This window comes from Rhododendron vialii, chromosome 4a (assembly GCF_030253575.1).
Source record: "Rhododendron vialii isolate Sample 1 chromosome 4a, ASM3025357v1".
Classification (NCBI taxonomy): Eukaryota; Viridiplantae; Streptophyta; class Magnoliopsida; order Ericales; family Ericaceae; genus Rhododendron; species Rhododendron vialii.
In genome coordinates, this window is record NC_080560.1 from 42,801,381 (window position 1) to 42,824,551 (window position 23,171).

The 23,171-nt window shown below is 39.5% G+C and overlaps 1 protein-coding gene across 4 annotated transcripts; it reads right to left on the bottom strand.

The window, feature by feature from the left end:
- Nucleotides 1-1,081: 1,081 nt before the first annotated feature.
- Nucleotides 1,082-22,134, bottom strand: LOC131324612 (uncharacterized). 4 transcript variants are annotated; one of them, XM_058356646.1, is made up of 26 exons: nt 21,808-22,107; nt 20,862-20,967; nt 17,952-18,173; nt 17,108-17,459; nt 16,617-16,768; nt 16,095-16,331; nt 14,918-15,027; nt 14,682-14,759; nt 14,491-14,597; nt 10,998-11,092; nt 10,800-10,921; nt 10,502-10,602; nt 10,338-10,415; nt 10,122-10,200; nt 9,777-9,945; nt 8,395-8,465; nt 7,333-7,413; nt 7,157-7,227; nt 5,864-5,960; nt 5,704-5,763; nt 5,118-5,172; nt 4,618-5,012; nt 2,804-4,528; nt 2,007-2,579; nt 1,843-1,901; nt 1,082-1,613 (listed from the first exon to the last, which is right to left on the bottom strand). In XM_058356646.1, the coding sequence occupies exons 4-26, from the start codon at nt 17,452-17,454 to the stop codon at nt 1,418-1,420; spliced, it is 5,058 nt and encodes a 1,685-aa protein (XP_058212629.1). In that variant the 5' UTR covers nt 17,455-17,459; nt 17,952-18,173; nt 20,862-20,967; nt 21,808-22,107; the 3' UTR covers nt 1,082-1,417. The 4 variants fall into 4 exon arrangements, with proteins under 4 accessions (XP_058212629.1, XP_058212628.1, XP_058212632.1 ...); XM_058356645.1 differs by lacking the exon at nt 17,952-18,173 and having other exon boundaries at nt 21,808-22,134; XM_058356649.1 differs by lacking the exon at nt 17,952-18,173 and having other exon boundaries at nt 10,800-10,915.
- Between the last annotated feature and the right edge of the window lie 1,037 nt (nt 22,135-23,171).

Consider the following 23,171-nt stretch of genomic DNA (forward strand, 5'->3'; position numbering starts at 1 on the left):
GTGACGGAATGTATATCAAACCCTTTACCCTTGTTACAAACTAATTTCTCCTTGAGATATCTTACTCCCCTCTGCTAAGGAATCCCCAAGAGATCAACCAATTTCCTAAACTGGATGAACTGGGACCTGTACCCAAAATGGGTCGCAAAAAAATATCATTGTAGGCCAAAGCGTAGAAGTTTGTGGCCAGAGTGTAAAAGTTTGTGGCCATAATGTAAAAATTTGAAGTCATAGTGCAAAAGTTTGCAGCCAATGACGTAAAAATTTGAGGCCGGAGTGCAAAAGTTTGCGGATAGATTGCAAAAGTTTGTGGCCGGGTTGCAAACGTTTGTAAACTATCATGATGTAAACTATCATGCCCTCATGACAGATAATTCACACACCCCCGATATTTTTTTAAACTGCTTTTTGTTGAATCAACTACTATTTGGTTACATAGAATTATTACTCTCTCATTCGGCTTTTAAGAAAAGTGTAATCATTTTTTAAACCGGACACTTGACCCAACAGTTATATACGTAGTCCAAGTACGAAGAGACAAGTCCTATAGAGCGGAAGTAGAGACCCTTGTTGATGGGTTGGGTGGGAGTGGGGCAGTCTAGATTCTCGTAACACGTGACCCTGTTGGATATTTTTAGTGACTATTAAAACAAAAATGATACTCACACAACAATCCAAACACAATCTCTCAAACATGTAAGCTCCACACGCACAATTATGTGTAAACCCCACATGTCTGTTAGAGGTTGTGTGACTTCCCAAGTGATTGAGACGTAAGACTCGATTTGATTTATTGAAAATGTTGACTACAGGTTTCGGAGAAAAAATGAAACCCAACTAGTATCCGCGATTTTTATTTTACGAATAACCGAACCGCTGCCATCCCTTGAGTTGAACGATCAGGTACTTAATGATATCCAATTAAGCTGATTTTTTGCATAGTTGTTCTACTCGACAAGTTCTATAAAGTGAACGATTCAAATCATCGGAGCGAGACCAGGGTGGGCCCCAAAATGGGGTGCAGCAGCATGCTGCTCTTCCCAAGGGGACAGCAGCCCCCCTCCCTTCGAGAGGGATGGAGGGAGATGCCTAAAATTGACTATCATTTCTCATTAACAATTATGAAGCATGCTCATATCTCTGCGCTTGTCTATACACAAATGAATTCCTGGTGTGGATGCTTTGCCCCTGTAACAAGCTAATTTCTCCTTGAGATATCTTCCTCCCTCTACTAAGGAATCCCCAAGAGATCAACCAATTTCCTAAACTGGATGAATTGGGACCTATACGAAAAAGGGTTGCGAAAAAAAAGAGAAAAGAATCAACAAATAGAAGAGGGAAAAAAGCTACAAGAAAATAGAAGGGGTAGATTCAACCACAAGGCGGCTGATTTTCTACAAAATTGTATCCGAGGAATCTACAAGGACAATAAGGTCCGATTGAACCATTCCGATAAGCGTCTGATTTTTGATAAAAGCTCTGCCTTTCTTTCGAAATAAGCCTCAGCATTTGATAGCATCACCGAAATGTCATGCTTCATTGCCTCCAAACTTCGATAGTAGTTATTCTCCAGTCTAGACTGGATCACATCAAGTGATAAGGGAACAGGAAACCTACAAAATTGAATGGATCCAAATACAACTTCAACTTCCCATTTACACATCAAATTAGGCATCAAATAGAGGAAAACATTTTCCAATATCTTCCGGCAAAAGGATATATCTAGGAATCAAATAGGAAAAATGGTTTTGTGGAAGATAACCACGCATCAAATTAGTCTTTGTAGACATGCTAAACGAAATGACCTAAAACCTAACTAAACAAGAATATGGACAACGATACCTGTTTAAAAATTTGTCCTTTTGTGAAACTTGTTTCAGTTTCCGAATCCCATAACGATCCTGCAAATTTCCAAAAAAATATCAGTAGTCCTTGTTTAATACGTACAGTGATACTGGTTTCAAAATATACTTATCTTGAAGAATGAAGCCTAAACTAGATTTTACCTTGTCTTCACTTGCTGATGCCTCCAATTCGTCTAAAGAGCAGAGCATATTTTCTCTGATCTCATTGTCGATGCCAGGCGGATCCCACTGAGTTTCAGCGTCGCGAAGTTCCCAAGGACTATGTTGAAGTGGGTCTGAGGGATCACCCTTATATCGAACTGCATACTTGTCCCATGGACTGTCTGGAAAATCCTGCGATTTAGGTTTCACACCAACAATCCGACCTTCCCACCAACTCCCATTTTTCTCGCCAGGGTTTTCCCACCAGACTTGGCATTTATCCCTCAAAACCCAATTTCTCTGGATTGCAGCATCATACTGACTTCTTTCGACAAGGAAGTCTGGCAAATCGTTCAATTCAGGCAGAGTCAAATTAAATGATTTTCCAGCGACACTGGAAGAAGAATCTACAAACTGAAGTGTCATTTTACAGCATCCATCCCCAGAACCTCGATATGGAGCATACTGAAGGGCCTTAACTCTACAAAATTCCACCGCTCTGATGTTTCCCTTTATCATTATCCAAGGGCCTACTTCTTTTGTACCACTATGGCTAATATATTCCTGATGGCCCTGAAAAATAGTACAAAATAAGTTACAAAATTATCATCTGCATTCAACATAGAACAAAACCAAAAAGGGGTCATTTTAAATTAAATTTAGTATAGACGATCACTCAGAAATAGTACAAAGTAAATTGCTTAATTACTATCTTCATTTAGCATTCAACAAAGCAAAAGTAGGGATTGCTAATCAGAAACTGAATATGATCAAATTTGATTAAACTTGGAACATACCTGTCTCAAATATACAACTCCATCCCCTAGCTGGGGAATGTATCGCGAGCCTTCCCCATGTGTTGACAACATCAACCATGAGTTTCTCACTGGTTGATGTGACTTCTTTCGGTTGGTCGGAGTGGAGTCCTGAATGTGATAACTGCTTCTCCTGTTTCTTGCAGACCTTAATCCAACAGTTACCCTTGAGCCTGATCCCCATTCTTCGCTAGGATGTTCATCGCATGCATTGATGGAAGTTTTCTGATCATTAGAATCTTTTGAACCATCATTTTCCTCCCTCAATTTGATATCACAGCCCAAACCATTTGCTTCATGAATGGTTTCCCCCAATCCCATGGACCGTGTCCGGCGGACCCCATTAGTTGTGGCTTGAGGTAAATCAAGATTAGGACTGCTCACATTTGAAGTGTTTGCGATGACACCTCCGCTGTCACCTTCTGGATTGCTTCTAGCCCTAGATGACCTCAACCTTCTATAAACAGCACTATACATCCTATCGTTTGAGTTCGACTTCTGTGAAACTGAATTTGCTTCGCCTTTGAGGTCTACATGGTGTGAACTGGGCCCCGCAGCGCCATCATTGTAAGGCCCTTCTGAAGTCAATTTCTGCTCTGTGTATGGGCTTTCAGATAGAGGACCATGACTTCCAACATTACTCTCATCCTCCATGGAAGATCCAACTTCCAACTCAGGACTTTCATCATCTTTGGAAATCATTTTTGACTCTTTCAATTCAGCATGGTTTTCAAACCCATTTGTATAAGGGAGAGAAGAAGTTGTTGCATCATCAAAAGACCTTGGATCCTGTTTTGGTAATTTATTGTGAGCCTGGTGTTCAACGATATCTTCAGGAGTACCATCCTCAACCTGTTGCTGGTTCATATGAACCATTTCGTTCGTCTGAACACCATTATATTCAGTTTCTGAACTAGAATGAAATTTTTCAAACCGATTTTCCAATGTCTGCCCACTGACAACATCCTTGATTGTAGTCAATGGCATGTGTTCACCCATCTTCAAACGTAGTTTGGACGTGCGAGCCTTGAACCCTCCCCATTTAATATTGCGCTTATATGCATCAAACAGCTCTAGATCATTTTCAACCTTTGCATTACCCACCGTCCCATTTCTTTCAACTCTACTGCACTCTGGATCCTGAGAGCAATTCTGATTTTCTTCATTGGCTTTCTGTGGAGATTTAAATGATGAGCCAACAAGATCTGGCTTCCCCTCAGATTCAATTGTTGTGCTTTCTGCCGGTACAGACTTATTTAAAGCACGAGTTGGAAATTTCACAACCAATCTCCTATTTCCAGAAATCAAACGAGATTCAGAGCATTCATGAGGTTTAACCACACTGTCAGACTCATCCACTAGAACTTCTTTCCCTTTTGAATGGTTAGGTTGTTTGTTTTGTGAAGAGTTATCAGATTCTTCACCGCCCATGCTGGAATCCTGCAGCATGGATTCACTTTCCAATGAACTTTCTGATCTATCTTCTTCTTCTCCATCTGCCGAAACTCCTGTGAGTCGGGAAAACAAATTCAGAGCATTTCGTGCAGCAGCTCTCTGAGGTCTGAACGACTTTGAGGAAGAGGATTTCCTCCTTGAAGCTTTTTGCCCATGTCTTGACTTCCTCCTGTTATTTCCGTTTACTTCACCACCGCACTCATCCAGATTTTTCCTCTTCACACGCCTGCCGGAAGAAGTCATGATTTCAACCTAAAAAGATAAAGATTACATATCAGATAAAGTAACTGCAGGGGGAAAAGGTCAAAAAAATAAATATTGACGAGAAAATTCACTTCTACCTTCTGTTTTTTCCTTTTTGATCGTCGGAGGACATCTATATGAGTGCCCTCAACCTCACTGTCTTCTGAACTGCACTCTGGATCACCCGATGAATTAAAACTTAAGCTTCCTTTCTCCCGCCCTGAAGAACACTCTTCGGTTACATTATATTCGGAATCGGTATCATCACTTAGCACTTCAATCTCAGGTTCCCAATCCATGGCATCAACAAACTCTGGTAGAGGAGCAATTAATAAATCCAAGTCTGCTATGGGAAGTATTTGGAAACCTTGGTCGAGATTAAAGTCTGGCCCAACAGCGAATCTCACAGAAGATGGGCGCCACTCAATACCCAGGGCTCCTAACCGCCGTTTCTGGTACATGCTCTGATAAGGATCTGGGTATGGAATCATCGCTAGCATTTCCCAGTGCAAAACAGCATGAAATAGATAAGGAGAATAATCAAAGAAGACAATCTTAACAAGTAAAATCTATCAGAAAGCAAGGAGCAAGAACAAACTTGCATCACAGAGGAGATCTTGCATATTCCTCCTATACGGCGTAAGTTGAGTTTCCTACATCAAACATCAGAAGTTGCCTGAGTGCTTAAATCCAGAATTTCATCTAACAAAAATAGGCATCCCACGCTAGGATATGGTAACTGGGATAAGGTTAATGATGCAGAGAGACGGAAGAGAATGATGATGGTCTTGCGTTAAAGCTAGGGAAGCAGGGACATGATGGTCCTTTAAATGCGAAAGTGTTAATGTTGCATATATAGCAAAAGATGCATTCAGATTACATGTCTTGAGCTGTAGTTGCCTAATAAGGAAATCTAACCAGTATGCACAATCAATTGCTGAAAAGGGAATTGAACTGTCAACAGCCATGTAACCACTGTAACAATGTACTATGTTACCAACATGCCGACCGTAGTAGTTTACAATCCAGATCTTGCTTCTGTATAAACAAAGGAAAGCTAAACCAAATGTCACCAACATGCAGACCGTGGTTTATGTATGCTACATGAATTCCATTTTTGTCACTCCACTCTGGAAAGCGAAAGAACAGCCAACCAACGAAAATAATGAGATTGAGTTACTAACCTGGTCAACAACAGTCCCATGAATGTCTTGAATAAGGGGGCGATAGTCTCCAAGGAAGAACTGTTAACAGGCATACACACACGAGTTATGAGTTGAGCATTCTCTCCAATCCAAATACTAGCAACAGGTACAAAAGTTGACACTGTTTACCAATTAGTACCTGCTCATATTTGGCATCCTGTTGATACTCGCCTTGTCCTGTGCTTAATATATATAATTGGCCGACATCATCTGAGAGTATTATCGATGTCCCATCCCTGGATCACACAGAAAACCATAAAATCAATAACGATGAACTACGTGTGTAGCACAACTGGCAAGAGTGTAAGCTCACTTATTTCTTCGTGACATGAACTGTAACAACCCCGGTTGACCTACTTAACCCTTAGCCGAAACACGTGGCTTAAAAGGTTAACCTCGAGTTATACAGTTGGATTTTGTTATATACCATATCATTTTCATGTTTCCCACCGATGTGGGACTACCCAAGAATGGGCTTGCCCCAACAAACTTTCCCGGGTGGTCATAGTGTGGCACTTAGCTATGTACAACACAATCAGTGTGCTCGTACCAGATTCTAGAGGTGGCCCCCACCATGTAGACCAGGGTTGTACTCTGATACCAACTGTAACAACCCGCGCCAACTGACCTGCTTAACCCTTAGCCGAAACATGTGGCTCAAAAGGTTAACCTCAAGTTATACAGTAGATGGTTAGATTTCATTATATACCATATCATTTTCATGTTTTCCACCGATGTGGGACTACCCAAGAATGGGCTCTCACATGAACCAAGGTAGTGCAGCACTGAAGGACCAAAGACCCCATCAAATAAAAGGTAATATATCAAATATTACTTCAAATAAACAGCAACATCAAATAAGGTGCAGGGACTTGTACAAGCATATCCAAGCAAATAAGGTGTGGGACTTCTATGTCCTTTTGAAAATTACTCATCGTATGCCAAACATGAAACAACAGCCACCATTGCACCATATCTAAGTATACGTTTTATACCTAGTTTCTAAATATCCACAAGTAAGTGAGTTAAGGTCCAAGATAAATTATCAATGGCGTGCCATACCGAGTATAGAACTGAAGTGTAAACAGAAACTAGAAACAAGAAATATCTCCATCTATTGGATTTGTATATGCCTGTGAAGTCATATTTTACTTCAAGGATTCAATCAGCATATCAAGTAAAGCAAGAAGTTACAGCAGATAATGGCAGTAAGAAATTTGAACCTTCGCACTACATACATGCTGACAAAAAGAAAACAAAACTTCTACGAGCTGAGAATCAGAATGTACAACTACACAAACAATAAATGGTAACACTGAGGACATATCAGTACATCCAAAAACAGACTGAGAATCAGATGAACAAGAAGTCAGTACAATCAACGCAAGAGAAAGGCAACTTTTGAGATCTAGAGAAATCTTTATCAACTCACGGAGAAAACTTCCCATCAACCAACTTGAATCTTCCAATTTCATACTCCCGGATAGGTGTTCCTTCCCATATCTAATGCAGCGAGAAAGAGAAAGAAGGGGGGCAGGGGGTGTCAGCGAAACAAAGCATGGAATTTTTGTGAAAACTATGCAGAGCTTTACAAATATGAGAACTCACATCCCACACAATTGTTTTTCCATCATAACCAGCACTCATAGCTATTCGCGGGTTGAAAGGATGAACATCCAGAACAAAGGTCTACCAAAACACAAGCAATAAGGTCAGAGAGAGCCAGTTAACGGACCAACCAATATATTCCTACTAACGCAGAAGTAAGGGATATAAAAGCAACCGGCAATTGCATTTGTAAGGAAAACAACAAAACACAATACAGCCATCACTGTCTGTCTCTCAACATCTGATGCTTAAACTTTATCGTTGAAATATTTCTTAAGTCCCCAAGTGCAAGAATGTAATAACAAAACAAAAGTGAAAACCTATATTTACACACTTCTATCATTCTATGCACACACAATCTACTAATGAACACACCATAATCTATTATTGTTAGATACAGCAAACATTGGTTCTACCTAACACACAGTTTTGGTCTCTCAAAGAAAAAAATTCCATAATGCCACTAAGCGAAACTCTAGTTAAAGAAAATTTCTTTACAGAACTGAAATTTTAGACAACAAAATATACCACAAGGTAAAGCCTTTACACAACGCATTGTCACCCTTGTAATAAACAAGAAAGTAGCTGAGGCTACCATGGGGCAGCAACATGGTAGCAAATTGCACGGGTGGGTGAATTCTGGCCAGGAGTCAGATCTATGCAGCCTACACATCCAGGTAGGTTTCAACCCATGACACATGTTGCGATGGAGCAATCTTACAATTATGCGAAATGAGACAAGGTGGAATAAATCAAATGGACGCTGAGCAAGGTAAATTTAACTAGCTTTACCAATAACAGCAGTGTTAACTTGTAATGCTGGCAGGAAAAGGGATAACTATAGAATAAAGGCAATGATACAGCATCCAGTACACGGGGTTCAACGGTCATCTAACCATATCTGTCCGTCCAAATAGAAGTTTTTGGAATAAAACCGTAGGCATTTACCAAGAAATATGGGCACATCCAATAACAGTGTGTTGCAGAGTTACCTTCTCTTATCCATTTCCAGAAAGAAAAAAAAAAAAAAGAGTGGCAGGGATTGATGTGTATATGACTTACAGATTCACTATGACCCTTCAAAGAATGAACCAAACTACCATCAACAGCATTCCAAACACAGATTCTGCAATCTGCAGAATTAGAACAAAGTAAACAACTTAAAATCCTGAAAGATGGCTGGAAACAGGTTTAGATTTATAAAACCATGGAAACACATAAAGAGGCAGTACTCTGTATCTCAGCATATATCAGCAGACATTCAAACTCGGATGGGGGACAGCAAATCAGGGGAACTATTTTGCCCTTCTTTATTTTGTTCTTGCATGTGTGTTGATGGTAGTTGGGTTGGGGGTAAGACCAGGCGCAAGCAGACAGTAAATGCACCAATAATGAGAAGAAATTTGTCCACTATCTGATCATTTACCTCCTTCGTGTGCTTGAAATGTAGTCAAACTTTTTAGCAGAGTAGAGGTCATACTCTTAAGGTTGTTGGTCGAGGAAACCGCCCAATAATAAATTACTGTAAATGTGAGTACCACAAGAATCCTCCTGTTTGGTATGCCATGCCAAACTGCATACCAAACCGCAAACTCTACATGTGTGACACAAATCTGGCTAATGCTCAACTTGTTTCATCAACTATAATGTCTTATAGTGATCAACTGAAGGCACCGACACCTCTGCCTGTACAATGGAGCTTAAAATGGACCCAAAAAACAGACACATCTTGCCCAAACCAGGCAACCTAATCACAAAAGGACACTACTAACCATATCCAAATTTTCCTTTAATATGTTTTCCAATGCAGAATGTTGCCATTAAATACTCAGAACTTTTTTCAAAATGACAGGAAAACTACAATGGGAACCAAGTTATCAGCGATAATCTAAAGGTATTTTAGTAAACACTAAATAGTCATATGGATGAGGACCAACAAAATGTGGCAACATAACATGGAAAAGGCCGAAGAAAGAAGAACAAGATGAGTTAGTAACACAGGTTTGTTTAAACAAAATGGCAAAACCAGGCGAAAGGCCATATACATACAATGCATACGATCAACGTAAAAGTAGGAATTCGGAAGTACAAAAACTATCCTTAATATATCAGAGCACGAAATTGTTGAGATACATATTAGCATGTGGGAACATAACATGGAGAAGGCTGAAGAAAGAAGAACCAAATAAGTTAGTAATGCAAGGGTGTCAAAAATTTAAACTATATTGCAAAACCAGGGGAAAGGCCATATACATGCAATGCATATAGTGACAGTAAAACTAAGAAATAGGGAGTATCTGGCACAGGATTATTGAGATACAAATTTAATTAAAAAATTTCAAGGAACACATCTCTCCTCTTCTTTTTTTTTCTTTTTTTTGTAATGAACACGTCTCTTTCTGTTAGTATATATAGAGTCACAGACGTATATATGGTCATCTCACCCATAATAGCGGCAAGTACAAAGCGATTGTCTAGGCTCCACACGATCATATTAACACCGCGAGGAGTTGGAAGAATCCTCTGGCGCGGACCTCCTCGTGGAGGTTGAGGTGGCATTGGTGGTGGTGGAACTTTCAAGTGATATGCACGAGTCCACCGTCCAGCCTTTCCCTGAGATCAATGTCAAACCAACATAATTTAGTCGCAAAGGAAAAAAGAATTGAGCAGTCTCGCTAACTCAAAATAAAACCAATTAAACGTCATGGAAAGACGAATACAATGAAACAATAGGAAGAAATTACAAAAGCCACTGTAATAACAAACAAAAATATGAAAGAAGAGCTCACATGTGACCTCCGTGACCTTGGGATCCAAATGATTGCGCTTCCATCCCGAGAGCAAGTAACTATATTATCATGGTTAAACCTGAAATGCAAGAAGTTCATAGGAAAAAGCCATTAATGTTATGAAGCAACTACAGAGCATCCGATGGGTTTTCTGCAATAACCACCATCACAGATAGCCTTATAGATTTCGATAAGTTTAGAGAAATATAAGCACACCCAGTATTTTTAAATTTTGGAATTTTCTCTTCCTTCAGTGGGTCAGCTGCAGAAAATCTAGATGCCACATTGCAGCCACTGCATCATGAGACAGCAATCAGTGTCAGCGTGCCACATTGAATAAAGGAAAAATGGAAAACGAAGACGGATTGGGGAAAACTAACCTGAATTGCACGTAATTGACATCATTCTCATGCCCAGCTAAAATATCAATCTCATGATTGGGCTCTGATTCAGCCGTGTTTAGTTTATTTGTACTCCAGACCTGCAAGTAACTAGAGCTCCATTAGGATTTGAATTTATTAATAGATAGATTTTCACTCCAACAAAAACACGAATATTATTTTCTAACTGGTTAGTAGAAATCTCCACTAGTCCACTCAAAGGAGATGAAACAGGATCAAGTGTCAGACATTTGTGCAATAGGAATAACTCAGACAAAAACAAAAAATTTAGATTTACCCTTGCAAGAGTATCTGAGCTACCAGTAACAAAGACAGTTCCATTAGCATTGAATGCACAACAAAAAATCTGAGGCCTGAGTTGAGTAGCACTTGAAGATGGAACATTGTTCTTTACTGTACCTGTTCCATACTACATTAGTCCCTTCACCAATGTATCAGTTATTAAATAGTAATCTAAACAAAAGCAGTGACTTACCAGCTGAAGAATCAGGAGGCCTAGGAACATATATACGTGGAGGGAACTGAGAGTATCTGGCATCCCATATCCTACATGTTCCATCATCCGATGACCTACAGAGGAAATAAAATTCAACTATAATTTACAAAGATTAAGGCACCTAAAAAGGGGCTTTTTACCTCTAGGTCAAAAAATAGAAAGTAATTACCAAACCAAACCGAGCCTTATATCCCAATCACTTGGGTCGGCTACATGAATCTTTTTCCTCCATTGAGCTCTGTCAAGGGCCACTAGTTCACACAAACCTACTATACTCATATCGTTGCACACCACAACATCTAATGTCAATTTAGGTCTACTAGGTCTCCTCTAATTAATGAAACACTGAAACCCAATGAAAGTGCCTAAAACTCTAAACCCTTAAATTGCCTAACCCCTAGAGCACCCTTTGAAAGTGCCTAAACCCTAGGGTACCCTATAAAAATGCCTAAACCCCTAGGGTACCCTATAAAAGTGCCTAAACAGCTAAAACCCTATAATAGGAAAGTGCACCCTAAAACCCCTTTGGAAGTGCCTAAAACTAAACCCAAGGGCTCTATGAAAGTGCGTAAACCTAAATCCTAGGGTATCCTAAACCCCAGGGTATCCTACACCCTAAAACCCTAGGGTACCCTATAACCCTAAAACCATATGGTACCCTAAAACCCTAGCATACCGTAAAACCCTAGGGTGACACTTCCATTAATGGTAAATGTATTTTTGTAAAAGTGGACCTAGTGGTAATTACATATTCCATCTCTCCTTAGTAAGAATTAAGTGTCACTTTTCTACACTTAAGAGGTAAAAATCTGCCTAAAAAACTAAGAGAATGATTGCTAACTATGGCAATACCTAAAAATTAGGGCTGTCGATCAGCCGGATTGGGGTCGGGTTGGACCCGACCCGACCCGACTTTAGTCGGATTGGGTAAATGGCCACCCAAGCCTGACCGAAATTCTCATCGGGCTCCGACCAAAATGCACTCGGATTGAATTTGTCGGGTTCGGTCAGGTTTGGTTGGCATTGGCTGCAAAGAATGAAACACAAACAGATCGAAGCAGGGAGAGAGAGAGAGAGACCGTGTCCATTACAATCGATTATAGAGAGAGAGATGGGATTTGAACATTTTATTACAGAATACAGAGATAAAACAGAAATTCTTCACTGATTACAAACGAAATCGGTTACGTAATATTCGAAAATCAACGAAATTACCTGCGAAAATACAAAGAAACAGGTTTCCAGGCTTCGTCGGTTTTAGAGGTCGAAGATCGTGAAGCCAATGATGATGGAGAGCTGCAACCGTCGGCGACGCAGAGAGAGAGAGAGAGAGAGAGAGAGAGAGAGAGAGAGAGAGAGAGAGAGAGAGAGAGAGAGAGACGGGAGAGAGAGAGAGAGAGATGGGAGAGAGAGAGGGAGGTGCTGGTTGTGCTTTAAGGTTTAGGCGTAGGAGAATAGGAGGAGAAGGGACGGAGAACAGCTGGGCCTGGGCTGTAGGTTTTTTTTTTACCTTTTAATACTAAATCGTTGGTCGGGTTGGTCGGTTTAGAAAATAATCAGGTGTATCCGACACCCGACCGACATCTGGAAAAATCTTCGATTTTGGACCCGAATCTGACCGATCCATCCGATCTGAACTGTCCGTTGGGTCTATTTTCTGGTCAAGTCGGGTGGTCGGGTGTGTGGACAGCCCTACTAAAAATGATTCACATTTTCAACTGAATAGTCCCATCAATTAAATTGGTCCCTGGTGTGTGCAAATAACTAAGATATGGGCCAAGGAAGGTTACTGTTGGTTGGTAAACAAATCCTGGATGTGTTGTTGGTAAGCAATGAGTGTGGATGGTAGCCTAATAGGTGCTCTGGAGGTCATTGGTAAGCTAGATGATATCCAGAAGGCTTATCACCATGTCTCTCAGGAGTTTCTCCTTTATCTAATGGATGGGATGAGATTTTGAGCTAAGTGAAAAGGGTGGATTCCATTTTGAGATTCCTAAAATGAAGTTCTCAGTCTCAGTGAATGAGGATCATGGAGGGTTATTTTTCTGAGTTCTACAGTTTACAGTAGGAGACCCGATTTCCTCATCCTTTTTCTTATTTTCATAGATGCAGGCATAATATGTCCAATAGAATGGAGTTAGCAAGGATGATGCCTGGTTTTCGGGTAAGAGATAGAAGCAGATTACAAATCATATTTTCTGTTGAGCACTGCAGGAGGAATTCATATGCTTGGGATATGTTTTAGTATGACCCTCTCTTTCAAGTGAATTTTTCCATCAGTAAGCTTGTCCCTGAAGTAGAAATTCCGAATATCAGGTTTTGGTGTAGAACTTGGACTGTTGAAAAGGTTCATTACCTCAGTGGCTCAGTGTTTTAAAAGGCTGAGGTATGCTGAAGCCTAAGCATGAGGTAGGAAGCGAGGAACACATCTATGATAGGTGCAAGTTGGAAAAACTAAGCAACAATTTTATGCAAGCAAAATAATTTAAACAATCACAAAAAATGACTTTCAACATTCAAATATTACAAAAAAAACAGTTAATATCCAACAAAAACCAAAGTTCAAGTTTTGGAATCGGAAACATGAAGTTCAAAGAAACAAAACATCTAGTCCTGCATTATCTTCAGAACCTTGTGCTTAACCAGAGAATGTAATCATCCTTCTGAGTGTCAACTCACCCTTATGCACAAGCCTTGGTGGACCGGGAGGCCATCTCACCTGGGTAAAAGTGGTTGCCTCCTAATTGGTGCAACATAATGGAGGTTGAAAAGGCCTCTTTTGTAAGTCCTAATATCAATCCTTGGATTTGTATCATGGTACTCACAGAGAGGGTGTTCATGATAAGTGGGAACTCATATCATGGGACTTGTCAGGTGGTACTATGAATATGATCGTCTTATTAAACGTTTGGCCGTAGGAATGATACGGCATTCGAGATAGTGGATGTCTTGGTCAATACCAAGCTCAATTACTAGTCAAGGCGGAGCTGCCACAGCAAACCCAACCTCCTAGACAAACCCCTAACTCGGTCCTAAGAGAGAAACCAATGCCCTGCTCCTAGCCGAGGATATCATTATGGTTGCCATTGGTGGCTTGCTACTAGAGGCTAATTGGTCAAGGGCAATGTAGAGTTGACTCCCTAGAAGGTAAAGGTGGCGGGGGAGGGCCAAGTCTGGGTGATCCACAAAGCCCAAATTTAGCGAGAGTTGTGATCCCCAAAGTTCATCCTGGCGTCAACAAGGAACCAAACCTGCTTGCACGTAGGAGACGACGGTGCCAAGGTGACTCACTAGAAACAAATCTTCACAGGTACAAGGAGACAAATTCAGAAAGCTAAACAAAATAAACATTCCACACAGCACCAAAATTTATAAAAATGAATCCACCAATCATAAAGATATTCTTTTTTTTTTTTAACCGAGAAAAATAATCAACAAGGCTAGATAAACAACACTCAAGGTATTAACATACGATAGAAGCTGGTACACAGAGCTTGGTCTAGGACTAAATGCAATGGCAGTAACAGCTCCAGTATGGCCACGCAAAACTGAAATTGGCACCCCATCAGGTAAACGCCACTGTCAAAAATAAGGAGGAACCTCAGACAATTAACTACCTGTTTATAGTAAATAACAATAGGGAAAAAAAAAAAAAAATCTTACAACACGGATGATGAAGTCATTTGATGCAGAAGCCACCAAAGTGTCATTGGAGCTCACAGCCAGGTCAGTAATGTCACCCTTTCAAGCATATATAATGAAATATGAAGATAATATCACTAGAAGGACATATAAGTACGTATTTATTCACCGAGAGGGAAAAAAAAAAGAAAAAAGGGGGGGGTGGGAAGGGTGGAGGGGGGAGGGGGGAGAACAATGGAGTTTCTGTATGAACTCACTTCATGCCCACGGCAGCTGGCTAAACAATATGCTGTTTCCATTGACCAGATTTTTACAAGGCGATCATCTGAACCAGTAATAACATATCGCCCGGATCGATCAAATATGGCTGCATGCCAAGTTTCAGATAGAACCCAACAGCATCAGCCTCCAAACCAATATGTGGTACACAGATTTTGAAAAGGATAAAAGCACAATTAACAACAATAGTTGATACAGCAAACAGAAATATAGTCAAAGGGCTGGACGCATAAATCCCCTAGTGTTCGAAATCTGTCAGGTATCCACTAAAGAAATAATGGGACACATTTCGACCCATGTCTGACTTGTGTCAAGCACCCTCAAATAAGCTTTTGCATTTGGCAAGTTTCTTAGGTGAACATGGCACCTTAGAAGCTTCATGCTTCTCAGTACTTTACAGGTGTTGGAATTCACAACAATGACATGAAAGAGGTTATGCTTCATTCTTATTACAGACAAATTGCATTCCCTCTAATAACAAGGAAAGACAACAAGTAAATTATCTAGAAACGTACAGATGTAATGGCTAGAATATTCAACATCAAGCACATTTCTAATCTACCATAAGGATCAGCGAGAAAACTAAAACCATTAAAATGACTAGACCCGATGACCAAATAGAAATGTTCTATTTGTGAAATTAACAATAGTAACTCTAGAAGAAGACCGCCAAACTTAATAGAAACGTAAACATACAAAGCCTTAGTGTAAGTAATGATATCCTGACGTGCATAGTACTGAAATCTACATGTGCTTGGCATCTGAACAATGGGAAATCATGGGAAGTGTCGTGTACGACCAAAATAAAACTATAAATCTAGTTCTTTTATTTTTCAGGAAAATGACAGTAAATCAATTTCAGTAATTCAAAAGATGCTTCTACAGCTTCACTCCCAAAGCATGGAGTAAATATACCCGGAGATGAATCATATGATCCTTGTCATGATCAATACCATCATCATGCTCTGTCGTACATAACGTTATAAGTGGACAGAAAAGCTGAATGACTTTAAGATAACCTAGAAACAAATATAGTTTGAAAGTAACTTAACCTTTGACTCTCTTATTTTCGTTAAAAAACATGGCAATCATCTGAGAAATCTAGAAGTTGCCTCAGACCCGAGAGATAAACAAAAACCAAGCAAGGAAGCTTACCACAATAGACAGCACTTAGGTGTCCTCTAAGCTTTTTAATATGTTGCATCTTCTGCACCATAGTAGATGGTTTTGCAATGGCGTAACATGCTGCACGAATCGATGGTGCACGATGGTGTCTTGAGAAACCACCACCAATTTCCCTCAAAAATAGCCCACGCACCTGATCAGCTTGCATATGAGGCCAACGCTGGAATGCTGGGGGCGGTTTTGTACCACTGTTGACCTTATTTAGATCTGGAGAGAGAGAGGGGTAGAATATTAGTAGCAAGCAAGAAAAAAAACAAGAGAGCTTGGAAATAAGGGGGCTCTTTCGGTAACTGTATAAACTCAGTCCAGGAAAACGAAGAACGAGTCTAACTATTTCAAAGAAGAGGAAAAAAGGTCTTTTTTCCTGTTTCTTTAGAAGAGAGACGGTCATTGTTATTTTGTCACAGATGACTCAACAAATTTAACTCCACCAATCGATGCAAACACATAATGCTCAGTGACCAACATATCATAAAAAGAGTGACTGCATACCGCCTATAAGTGAAAATGAACCAGTTCCCAAAAGAGTAGGAACAGCAGCTGCACTAAAAGTACCCCCACTAATGCCTCCTGATGGAGTAGCAGTGTGCAGTATCAGTTGCTTCAAAAGCTTTACCAAATGATCCTTTTCAACATGAGGATACCTATGGTAGCCAAAAATCACAACCACCAATCAATCAAAAGCACTACCAAAGGAAGGAGGGAAGGGAACCATAACTCAGCATATCTTGTCATACTCCAGAAGTGGCTCATATAAACAGAAACTAGATCAGAATATATATTACATTGTCCATGTTATCGGAATACATTTTTTTTGATGCTTCGGAAATGCATGTTATCGGAATACAGATGAATATTGTGCGTGGAAGGTCAAATGGTTTGTTCATCTAATGAGTCAAGAAACAGCATAATACGAACACTGTTGACATAACAGTTAGCAGAAACTCATGTTGTACAAGGTTCGTAAAAAGCATAATAAGTACCTCTCGGCCAACTTATTGTAACTCAACGGGAAAGAGAGGCCATCGTCATTTTCATCCCTGCTATGCACCCCTGTTCTGGAATACCAAGCATGATACCTTCTAGGCAGAAGTTGATGTTCAAGAAGCTCATTCCAAAATTGTCCATAAGTCCTGTGACAAGGTCCAGCTGATAGGAAATGCATAATCAGAAAATAAACCTCTCTCAGGTCGATATCTACACCATTCTCCACAGGACTTTTCTCTGGCTCCATGGCACGCGGTTTCTCATTTGATTTAAAAGAAAAACGCAGCGGTTTCATATTCATTGAAGGCACTTCAGAAGAGGGAACATATTTTTGGAGTGCCATATTCCCTACAAAACCAGCAAGAGATACATAAAACATCTAATGTACAATGTACATCACACACATCTAACCCAACAGAATCCGAACAGAATAAATTCAAATCAGATTCAAACTTTAAACAAACAACAAATGCATTCAATGCAGAGCAAAGAAAAGTGACAATAGCCTTTTCTGCTTTAGTATCACATATGAAAGTAATACCACTAGTTCATCAATTCCGTTCATGGAAAAACAACACCTCCCTTGCCATTGGAGAGTTGTAGAAACTTCCTTTCAGTTATGAGTAATTACAGACAGTGATATCATAGTTAAACATTTTAAAGTTCCATTTAATTGCTATTACAAACAAATAAGTTAACATTAGAACACATCCTTAGTTAAACTCCAGAGGTTAACAAATGCACATCTATTTACAAAAAAACAAAATTCCTCAAGTAGGGACAAGGATCTCATAATGTCCATGGACTCCATGCTGGTAGAGGTAGGGTATGAGCAATTACCTGTGGTAATTGGATTGAGAGAGAGGAATGATGATGGCAGTTCAATCCTGGAGTGTAGAATGAGTCAATGACATGTTACTTTGTAACTGACACATGCTTTTAATGAAATGCAGTGGTCGATACTTAGAAAAATTGTAAGTAGATCTCGATGCCAAAGTGGAGCATGACACAACTTTGGATGCTTTCAGCAACCGAGAAAGCAGTAGCAATCAAGGGAGGAACCTAGTTGGAGAACAGCGATGGGTACAGGTTAGTAATCTTCAAAGAAATTTGGTAAGAAGATTTTTTAGAGAACTTGACAAACACCATTCAATGAGGAAGGCAAACAGTTCACTGATCAAGTCGGCTCAGAGGGCGTCCTAACCATTTTTTCACTGAGGATTAAGGTGGCACTTCACAAAAATGTTACTCCACGTGGGGAAATTTCTAAGATATTATCTCGGGAGCTGCATGTGAATCTAGGTTTTGAGGATGACATTTATGCACACATTTGCATTTGTTAAGGATCTTGTCTATGTGGGAATTATGGAAGCCAGAGAGATGTGAAGAACCTATGGCATTGTAGGAAGGGTCACCAAGAAATTGCAAGGGACACAAAGTATGGGATTTGCCACCCAAGGCACTAATACAGGCAGAGTCTTGGCTAATATTGGAGTAAACTAAACAAACTAGAACAAGAGTCAAAAGGACTCCAGCGAAGAATTCAGCATAAGAACAGCAGTACATGTTGTATTAACGGTGACAGGCTCCACATGAGTAGGAACAACAGGTGCTTGAACAAAGAAATGCCTTCGTGACCTATTTAAAGGTGATTCAGGTGCGCCCACGGTGAGAGTAGAATTTGGATCTTTACCCAGACTCCAATGGCACAGTCTCAAGAAAAGGAGACTACAGATGACGCAAGTGTGTCCAGCTTGGAGAAGTTGTATGCATTCATTTTGCCTCAAACCAGTGGGGCCCATTTATTTTAATGGACAAGATGTGAACAATCCAAGCGTTCCGAATGTGGTTAGCCATTTGGACGCAATTTTAACTACCGCTGTGGAATCTGCGAAGAAGCTGTATATTATGGAGAATCATTAACCCACTTGTTTCGGGTCAAGGCAACGTTGCTGCTTCAAGTAAGCCCTCTCCCTTTTATCGGGATGTTAGAGAAGGGATACAAAAGATGCCCTGAAATATTGGAGAAAGCTTATGCCACTGGGAGCATCCATGTGAAATTCATTGGTTTGATACTTTATTTGGTGAACAAAGGGCTTGCAAGGCTATGGAGAAACTCTCTTGAGGATGATATACATAGTGGCAATTGGTTTTTTCATCTTTAAGATCAACAGTGAGGAGGAGATTGATGAAATTCTGGAGAAAGATTCTATCGCTTAAGGGGATGGTTTATTTTTGTGAGAAATAGCAATGGCTTTTAAAGTTGTCGTAAATTCCCTCTTAGTGTGCCATTTTGATGAAGTTATACAACGTTCCTCTGAAACTGTGGTCTCAGGTTAGGTTCGGGAGTAGTAGCTGACCTCTTGTAGAACCTCTTCTAGAAGAAGGCTCAACTTTCCAGGTTTTATATTCATGTGCCGGCCAATTAAGAACTTTCTAAAATTTAAAGTAACACAGGATATCGAGCCACAAGCGAATTCAAGCAAACTAGAGGCTACAAAGGATCTTCCCATTGTGTCTATGGTCAGCCAACCGAAGTTTGTCCCAAAGCCATTCAAAAGGTTCAAATGCACTCTTCTTCACGAACAATAATGAAAGAGAAATAGCTTCCAAGTGAGATCTCTGAAGAAGCATCGACTAAATCAACTAAGATAACAAAGAAAAAAGGAGCTACCTTTGATTTATCAAACCAATGGTTAACACTGTTGTCCAATGTCCGAGCGACTAGTAGAAAAAAGGACAAACCTTTTGACATCTTGCTTTGATTACTGTGACAACGTTAATCCCTGTCCTCAAAAAGATGGGGGACACATGACGACACTACAGCACATTAGATGAAGCAAATTGTCCCCTAGCTATGGATGGGAAGTGACAGTGGCAGACAACCAATCTTAAAATCCAACTTAACTTGTAGAAAACTTGAGGGAAAAAGATCAAAAATCAAACAAGTTACAGGAAAAGGCTTACTTATCTGATTGGGAAAAGGGCCGCGGGTCTTTTAGTTGTTCTTTAACCTATTTAGCTTTTGTCGTGCCTCCTTCTTTGTATGTAACAGATCATCCTTTCGCCTTTTCTTCTAATTGTTCTGTTGTGTGTAAGAGATTGTGCCTTAGCTTTTACCCTCTCGGGTTGTAAGAGTCTCTTGACTCTCTTCCTAGGTTAGCTTGAAATTGCTTGTCAACATGTTGGTGACCACTTTACCTATGTTTTGAACTTTGTTGTCTACCTTTTTTTCCGCAATAGAACCAGTCTTGCCAAAACAAAACAAAAAAAAAGCGGAGCAAATGTTATTGAAACGGATTTATTTCTTAACAGGAACATTGATGAATTGGCACCATTTCACAAGATAACAACAGATAACCTGTATCAATTACATGTATTACTAGAGACAGACAAGGAGTAGGTGAAGTAGGCGCCACATACTAGATTATGGAAATCTATGACATCTTCCCTCCCATCAAATTATACACAAGATTATTTGCAACGCCTCCATTAGGTTTTGAGAGGTCCAGGACCTTTGGCATTGTAATCAATGCCGGCGCAAAGCAAATAATGGAAACAATTTGAGATATCCTCTAACTCCCGATTCCAAACCCAATGAAAAGTCAATTGGCGACCATGGACATTGCTAAATGCCTTCGGAAAATAGGCATAAAGTGAAGCGTACACAATGAAACGGACATAGCTAGAGTAAGCAACTTAAGTACAAACCAAGAAAAGGAAAAAAGAAACCCGGATCAGAAAAATAACCTTTCAAATCATATGAAGAAGTTCAGCCGGATGGACAATCACCAGAAACACGAAATTGGTCTCCACAGATCCAAAACCCTGGCCCACCACAACCCATAAGCATTCACTGTGACATTCAAGACACCCCAAAATTTCAAGTTATTTCCACTTTCCACTGCCAAAAAAATGATCAAAATAAACCTAACCCAAAAGCACACTGTAACATTAAAAAACAAGTAATGAAAACAAATTTAAACCATAAGCATTCACTGCAACATCAAAGAAACACCAAAATTCAAACTATAATCGTTTTAAACCATAAGCATTCACTGCAACATCAAAGAAACACCAAAATTCAAACTATAATCGTATCCCCATGTCAGTACATAGTTTCAACAAGACAACAACACATGACCATTCACTGTAACATCAGAGAAACCCATAAAACTCAAGTTACATTCACTTTCCACCGCCAAAAAACAATAAAAATAAATAAATCAACCCATAAGCACTCACTGTAACATCATAGAAAACCGAAAAATTCAAGTTACATTCACTTTCCCCCAACAAAAAACGATAACCAAATAAACCCACAAGCATTCACTGTAACATTAGACAAAACCTCTAAATATTCCCTTTCCATACCCAAAAAACTATTTCAAAAAAAAATATAACAACTACCCATTCATAAGCATTCACTGTAACATCAAACAAAACCTCTAAAAATATTACCTTTCCAAAACCAAAAGATAATTCCAAAAAAACAACAACAACTAGCATACACAAGCATTCACTGGTACATCAAAAGAAACCCCAAAATTCAACTCATTTCCACTTTCCACAACCAAACCAAATTCCAACAATAAATACAAACAAAATGGAGATCCAATCCAGACATGCATAAAACCCCTATCTTGAAAGGGCCAAGAAACGTGATTTCTATCAAATTGGAAACGAAAAGGAGTACCTGCGCTAATGTCGATGTTTTACCGTTGAGTGAAGCAAAGGAAGACCGGAGAGGATGAAGAGGCGTAAGAGATTGAAGAATTTCAGTCAGGGAATATATATAGAGAGAGAGAGAAAGAGAGTGAGAGAGAATATATATGAGTGAGGGTGTATGTGTAGAGAGAGAAAGAGAGAGTAGTGGATGTACGAGGAGAGGAATTTTATTAGATATGGTGGAGGGAGCTCGGTGGTTTTGTATTCGGGGCTCTGTAGTTGATTTTGAGAGAGAGAGAGAGAGAGAGAGAGAGGGATGAAGGAGAGAACAGCGTGAGAGAGGAGAGAGAAGGGGTCGAACGAAGGCGTTTTAAAATCTTTATGCCCACTCCTAGGAAGATGCGTTTGAGGGCACAACTGAAAGCATTCGAAGTGTGTGGGTAGTTGGGGAAATACTCAAAAAAGTTCTTGAGTTTGACTTTGGTTTTATTAGTACATTATTTAACTCTAAATTTATATGGTTTTGAATTACACCCCAATATACTCTCGGATCAAACGATTGTCCTCCTTTGATTAGTTGCCCTAACAGAGAGAGTTAATTTATCTTTAAATATAGTTCGTCTCTTTCCCTCTCTCTCCCTCCCTCCCCCCCCCTCTCTCTCTCTCTATATATATATTTAACCATATGATCCTTTTTTTCTTTTTCAGCAAAGACGAGAGAGAGAGACAACAAATAGAAAATGGTTGAACAAAGTGTTTTATGCCCACTTCTTCAAAGATGTGTTGAGGACACAATTGAAAAATATAAAATTATGTGGATAGTTGGTAAAAGCTTAAATTAAACTCATCATCATGCATAAACGTGTGAAATAATTATGAAATAGGTTGTAGGAATTATTTTGAGGCACACCCAAACTGGTCAGAACTTCCACCATTACCGAAAAGAGGTGATGTTTAAAAAGACTAGGGGTTGAGCGGAAAAAAAAACTAGAAGTACAAAATTCAATTTATACTATGAAAAACACATTGTATGGTGCAAAAAAACAATGTAAATTTACGTCTAATATGCTTATCACCAAGATTAAAAATAAATAAAATTGGTCTAGTTGGATTGATTAAAAAAAAACTAATTTATGTCAAAACATTGACTGCCGCATATTATGCATTGTCAAATTAAAGGTGGAATATGCAAATATGCAGAAAGGAGTCCATCATTTAATCTTTAAATATAGTTCATCGTAATTTTAAATAGTCGCAAGTGGAGCAGTAACTCAGTGGTAGACGTTATGTACTCTCATGCATTTGACGGGGCTTCAAACTTCACTAATTACAACCAACATTGTTGATTTTTCGTCGAGAAAAAAACTACTGTATTTAAAAAGTCTCTCTTTT

Excerpts from the sequence above, each read along its gene's own strand:
- LOC131324612 (XM_058356645.1), bottom strand. The coding sequence starts at position 17,454 with ATGGCACTCCAAAAATATGTTCCCTCTTCTGAAGTGCCTTCAATGAAT. Across the intron at positions 10,603-10,799 it reads GCTCAGATACTCTTGCAAGG|GTCTGGAGTACAAATAAACT; the intron begins GTAAATCTAAAT and ends AGTTACTTGCAG. Across the intron at positions 8,466-9,776 it reads TGTACTTGCCGCTATTATGG|ATTGCAGAATCTGTGTTTGG; the intron begins GTGAGATGACCA and ends CTAATTCTGCAG.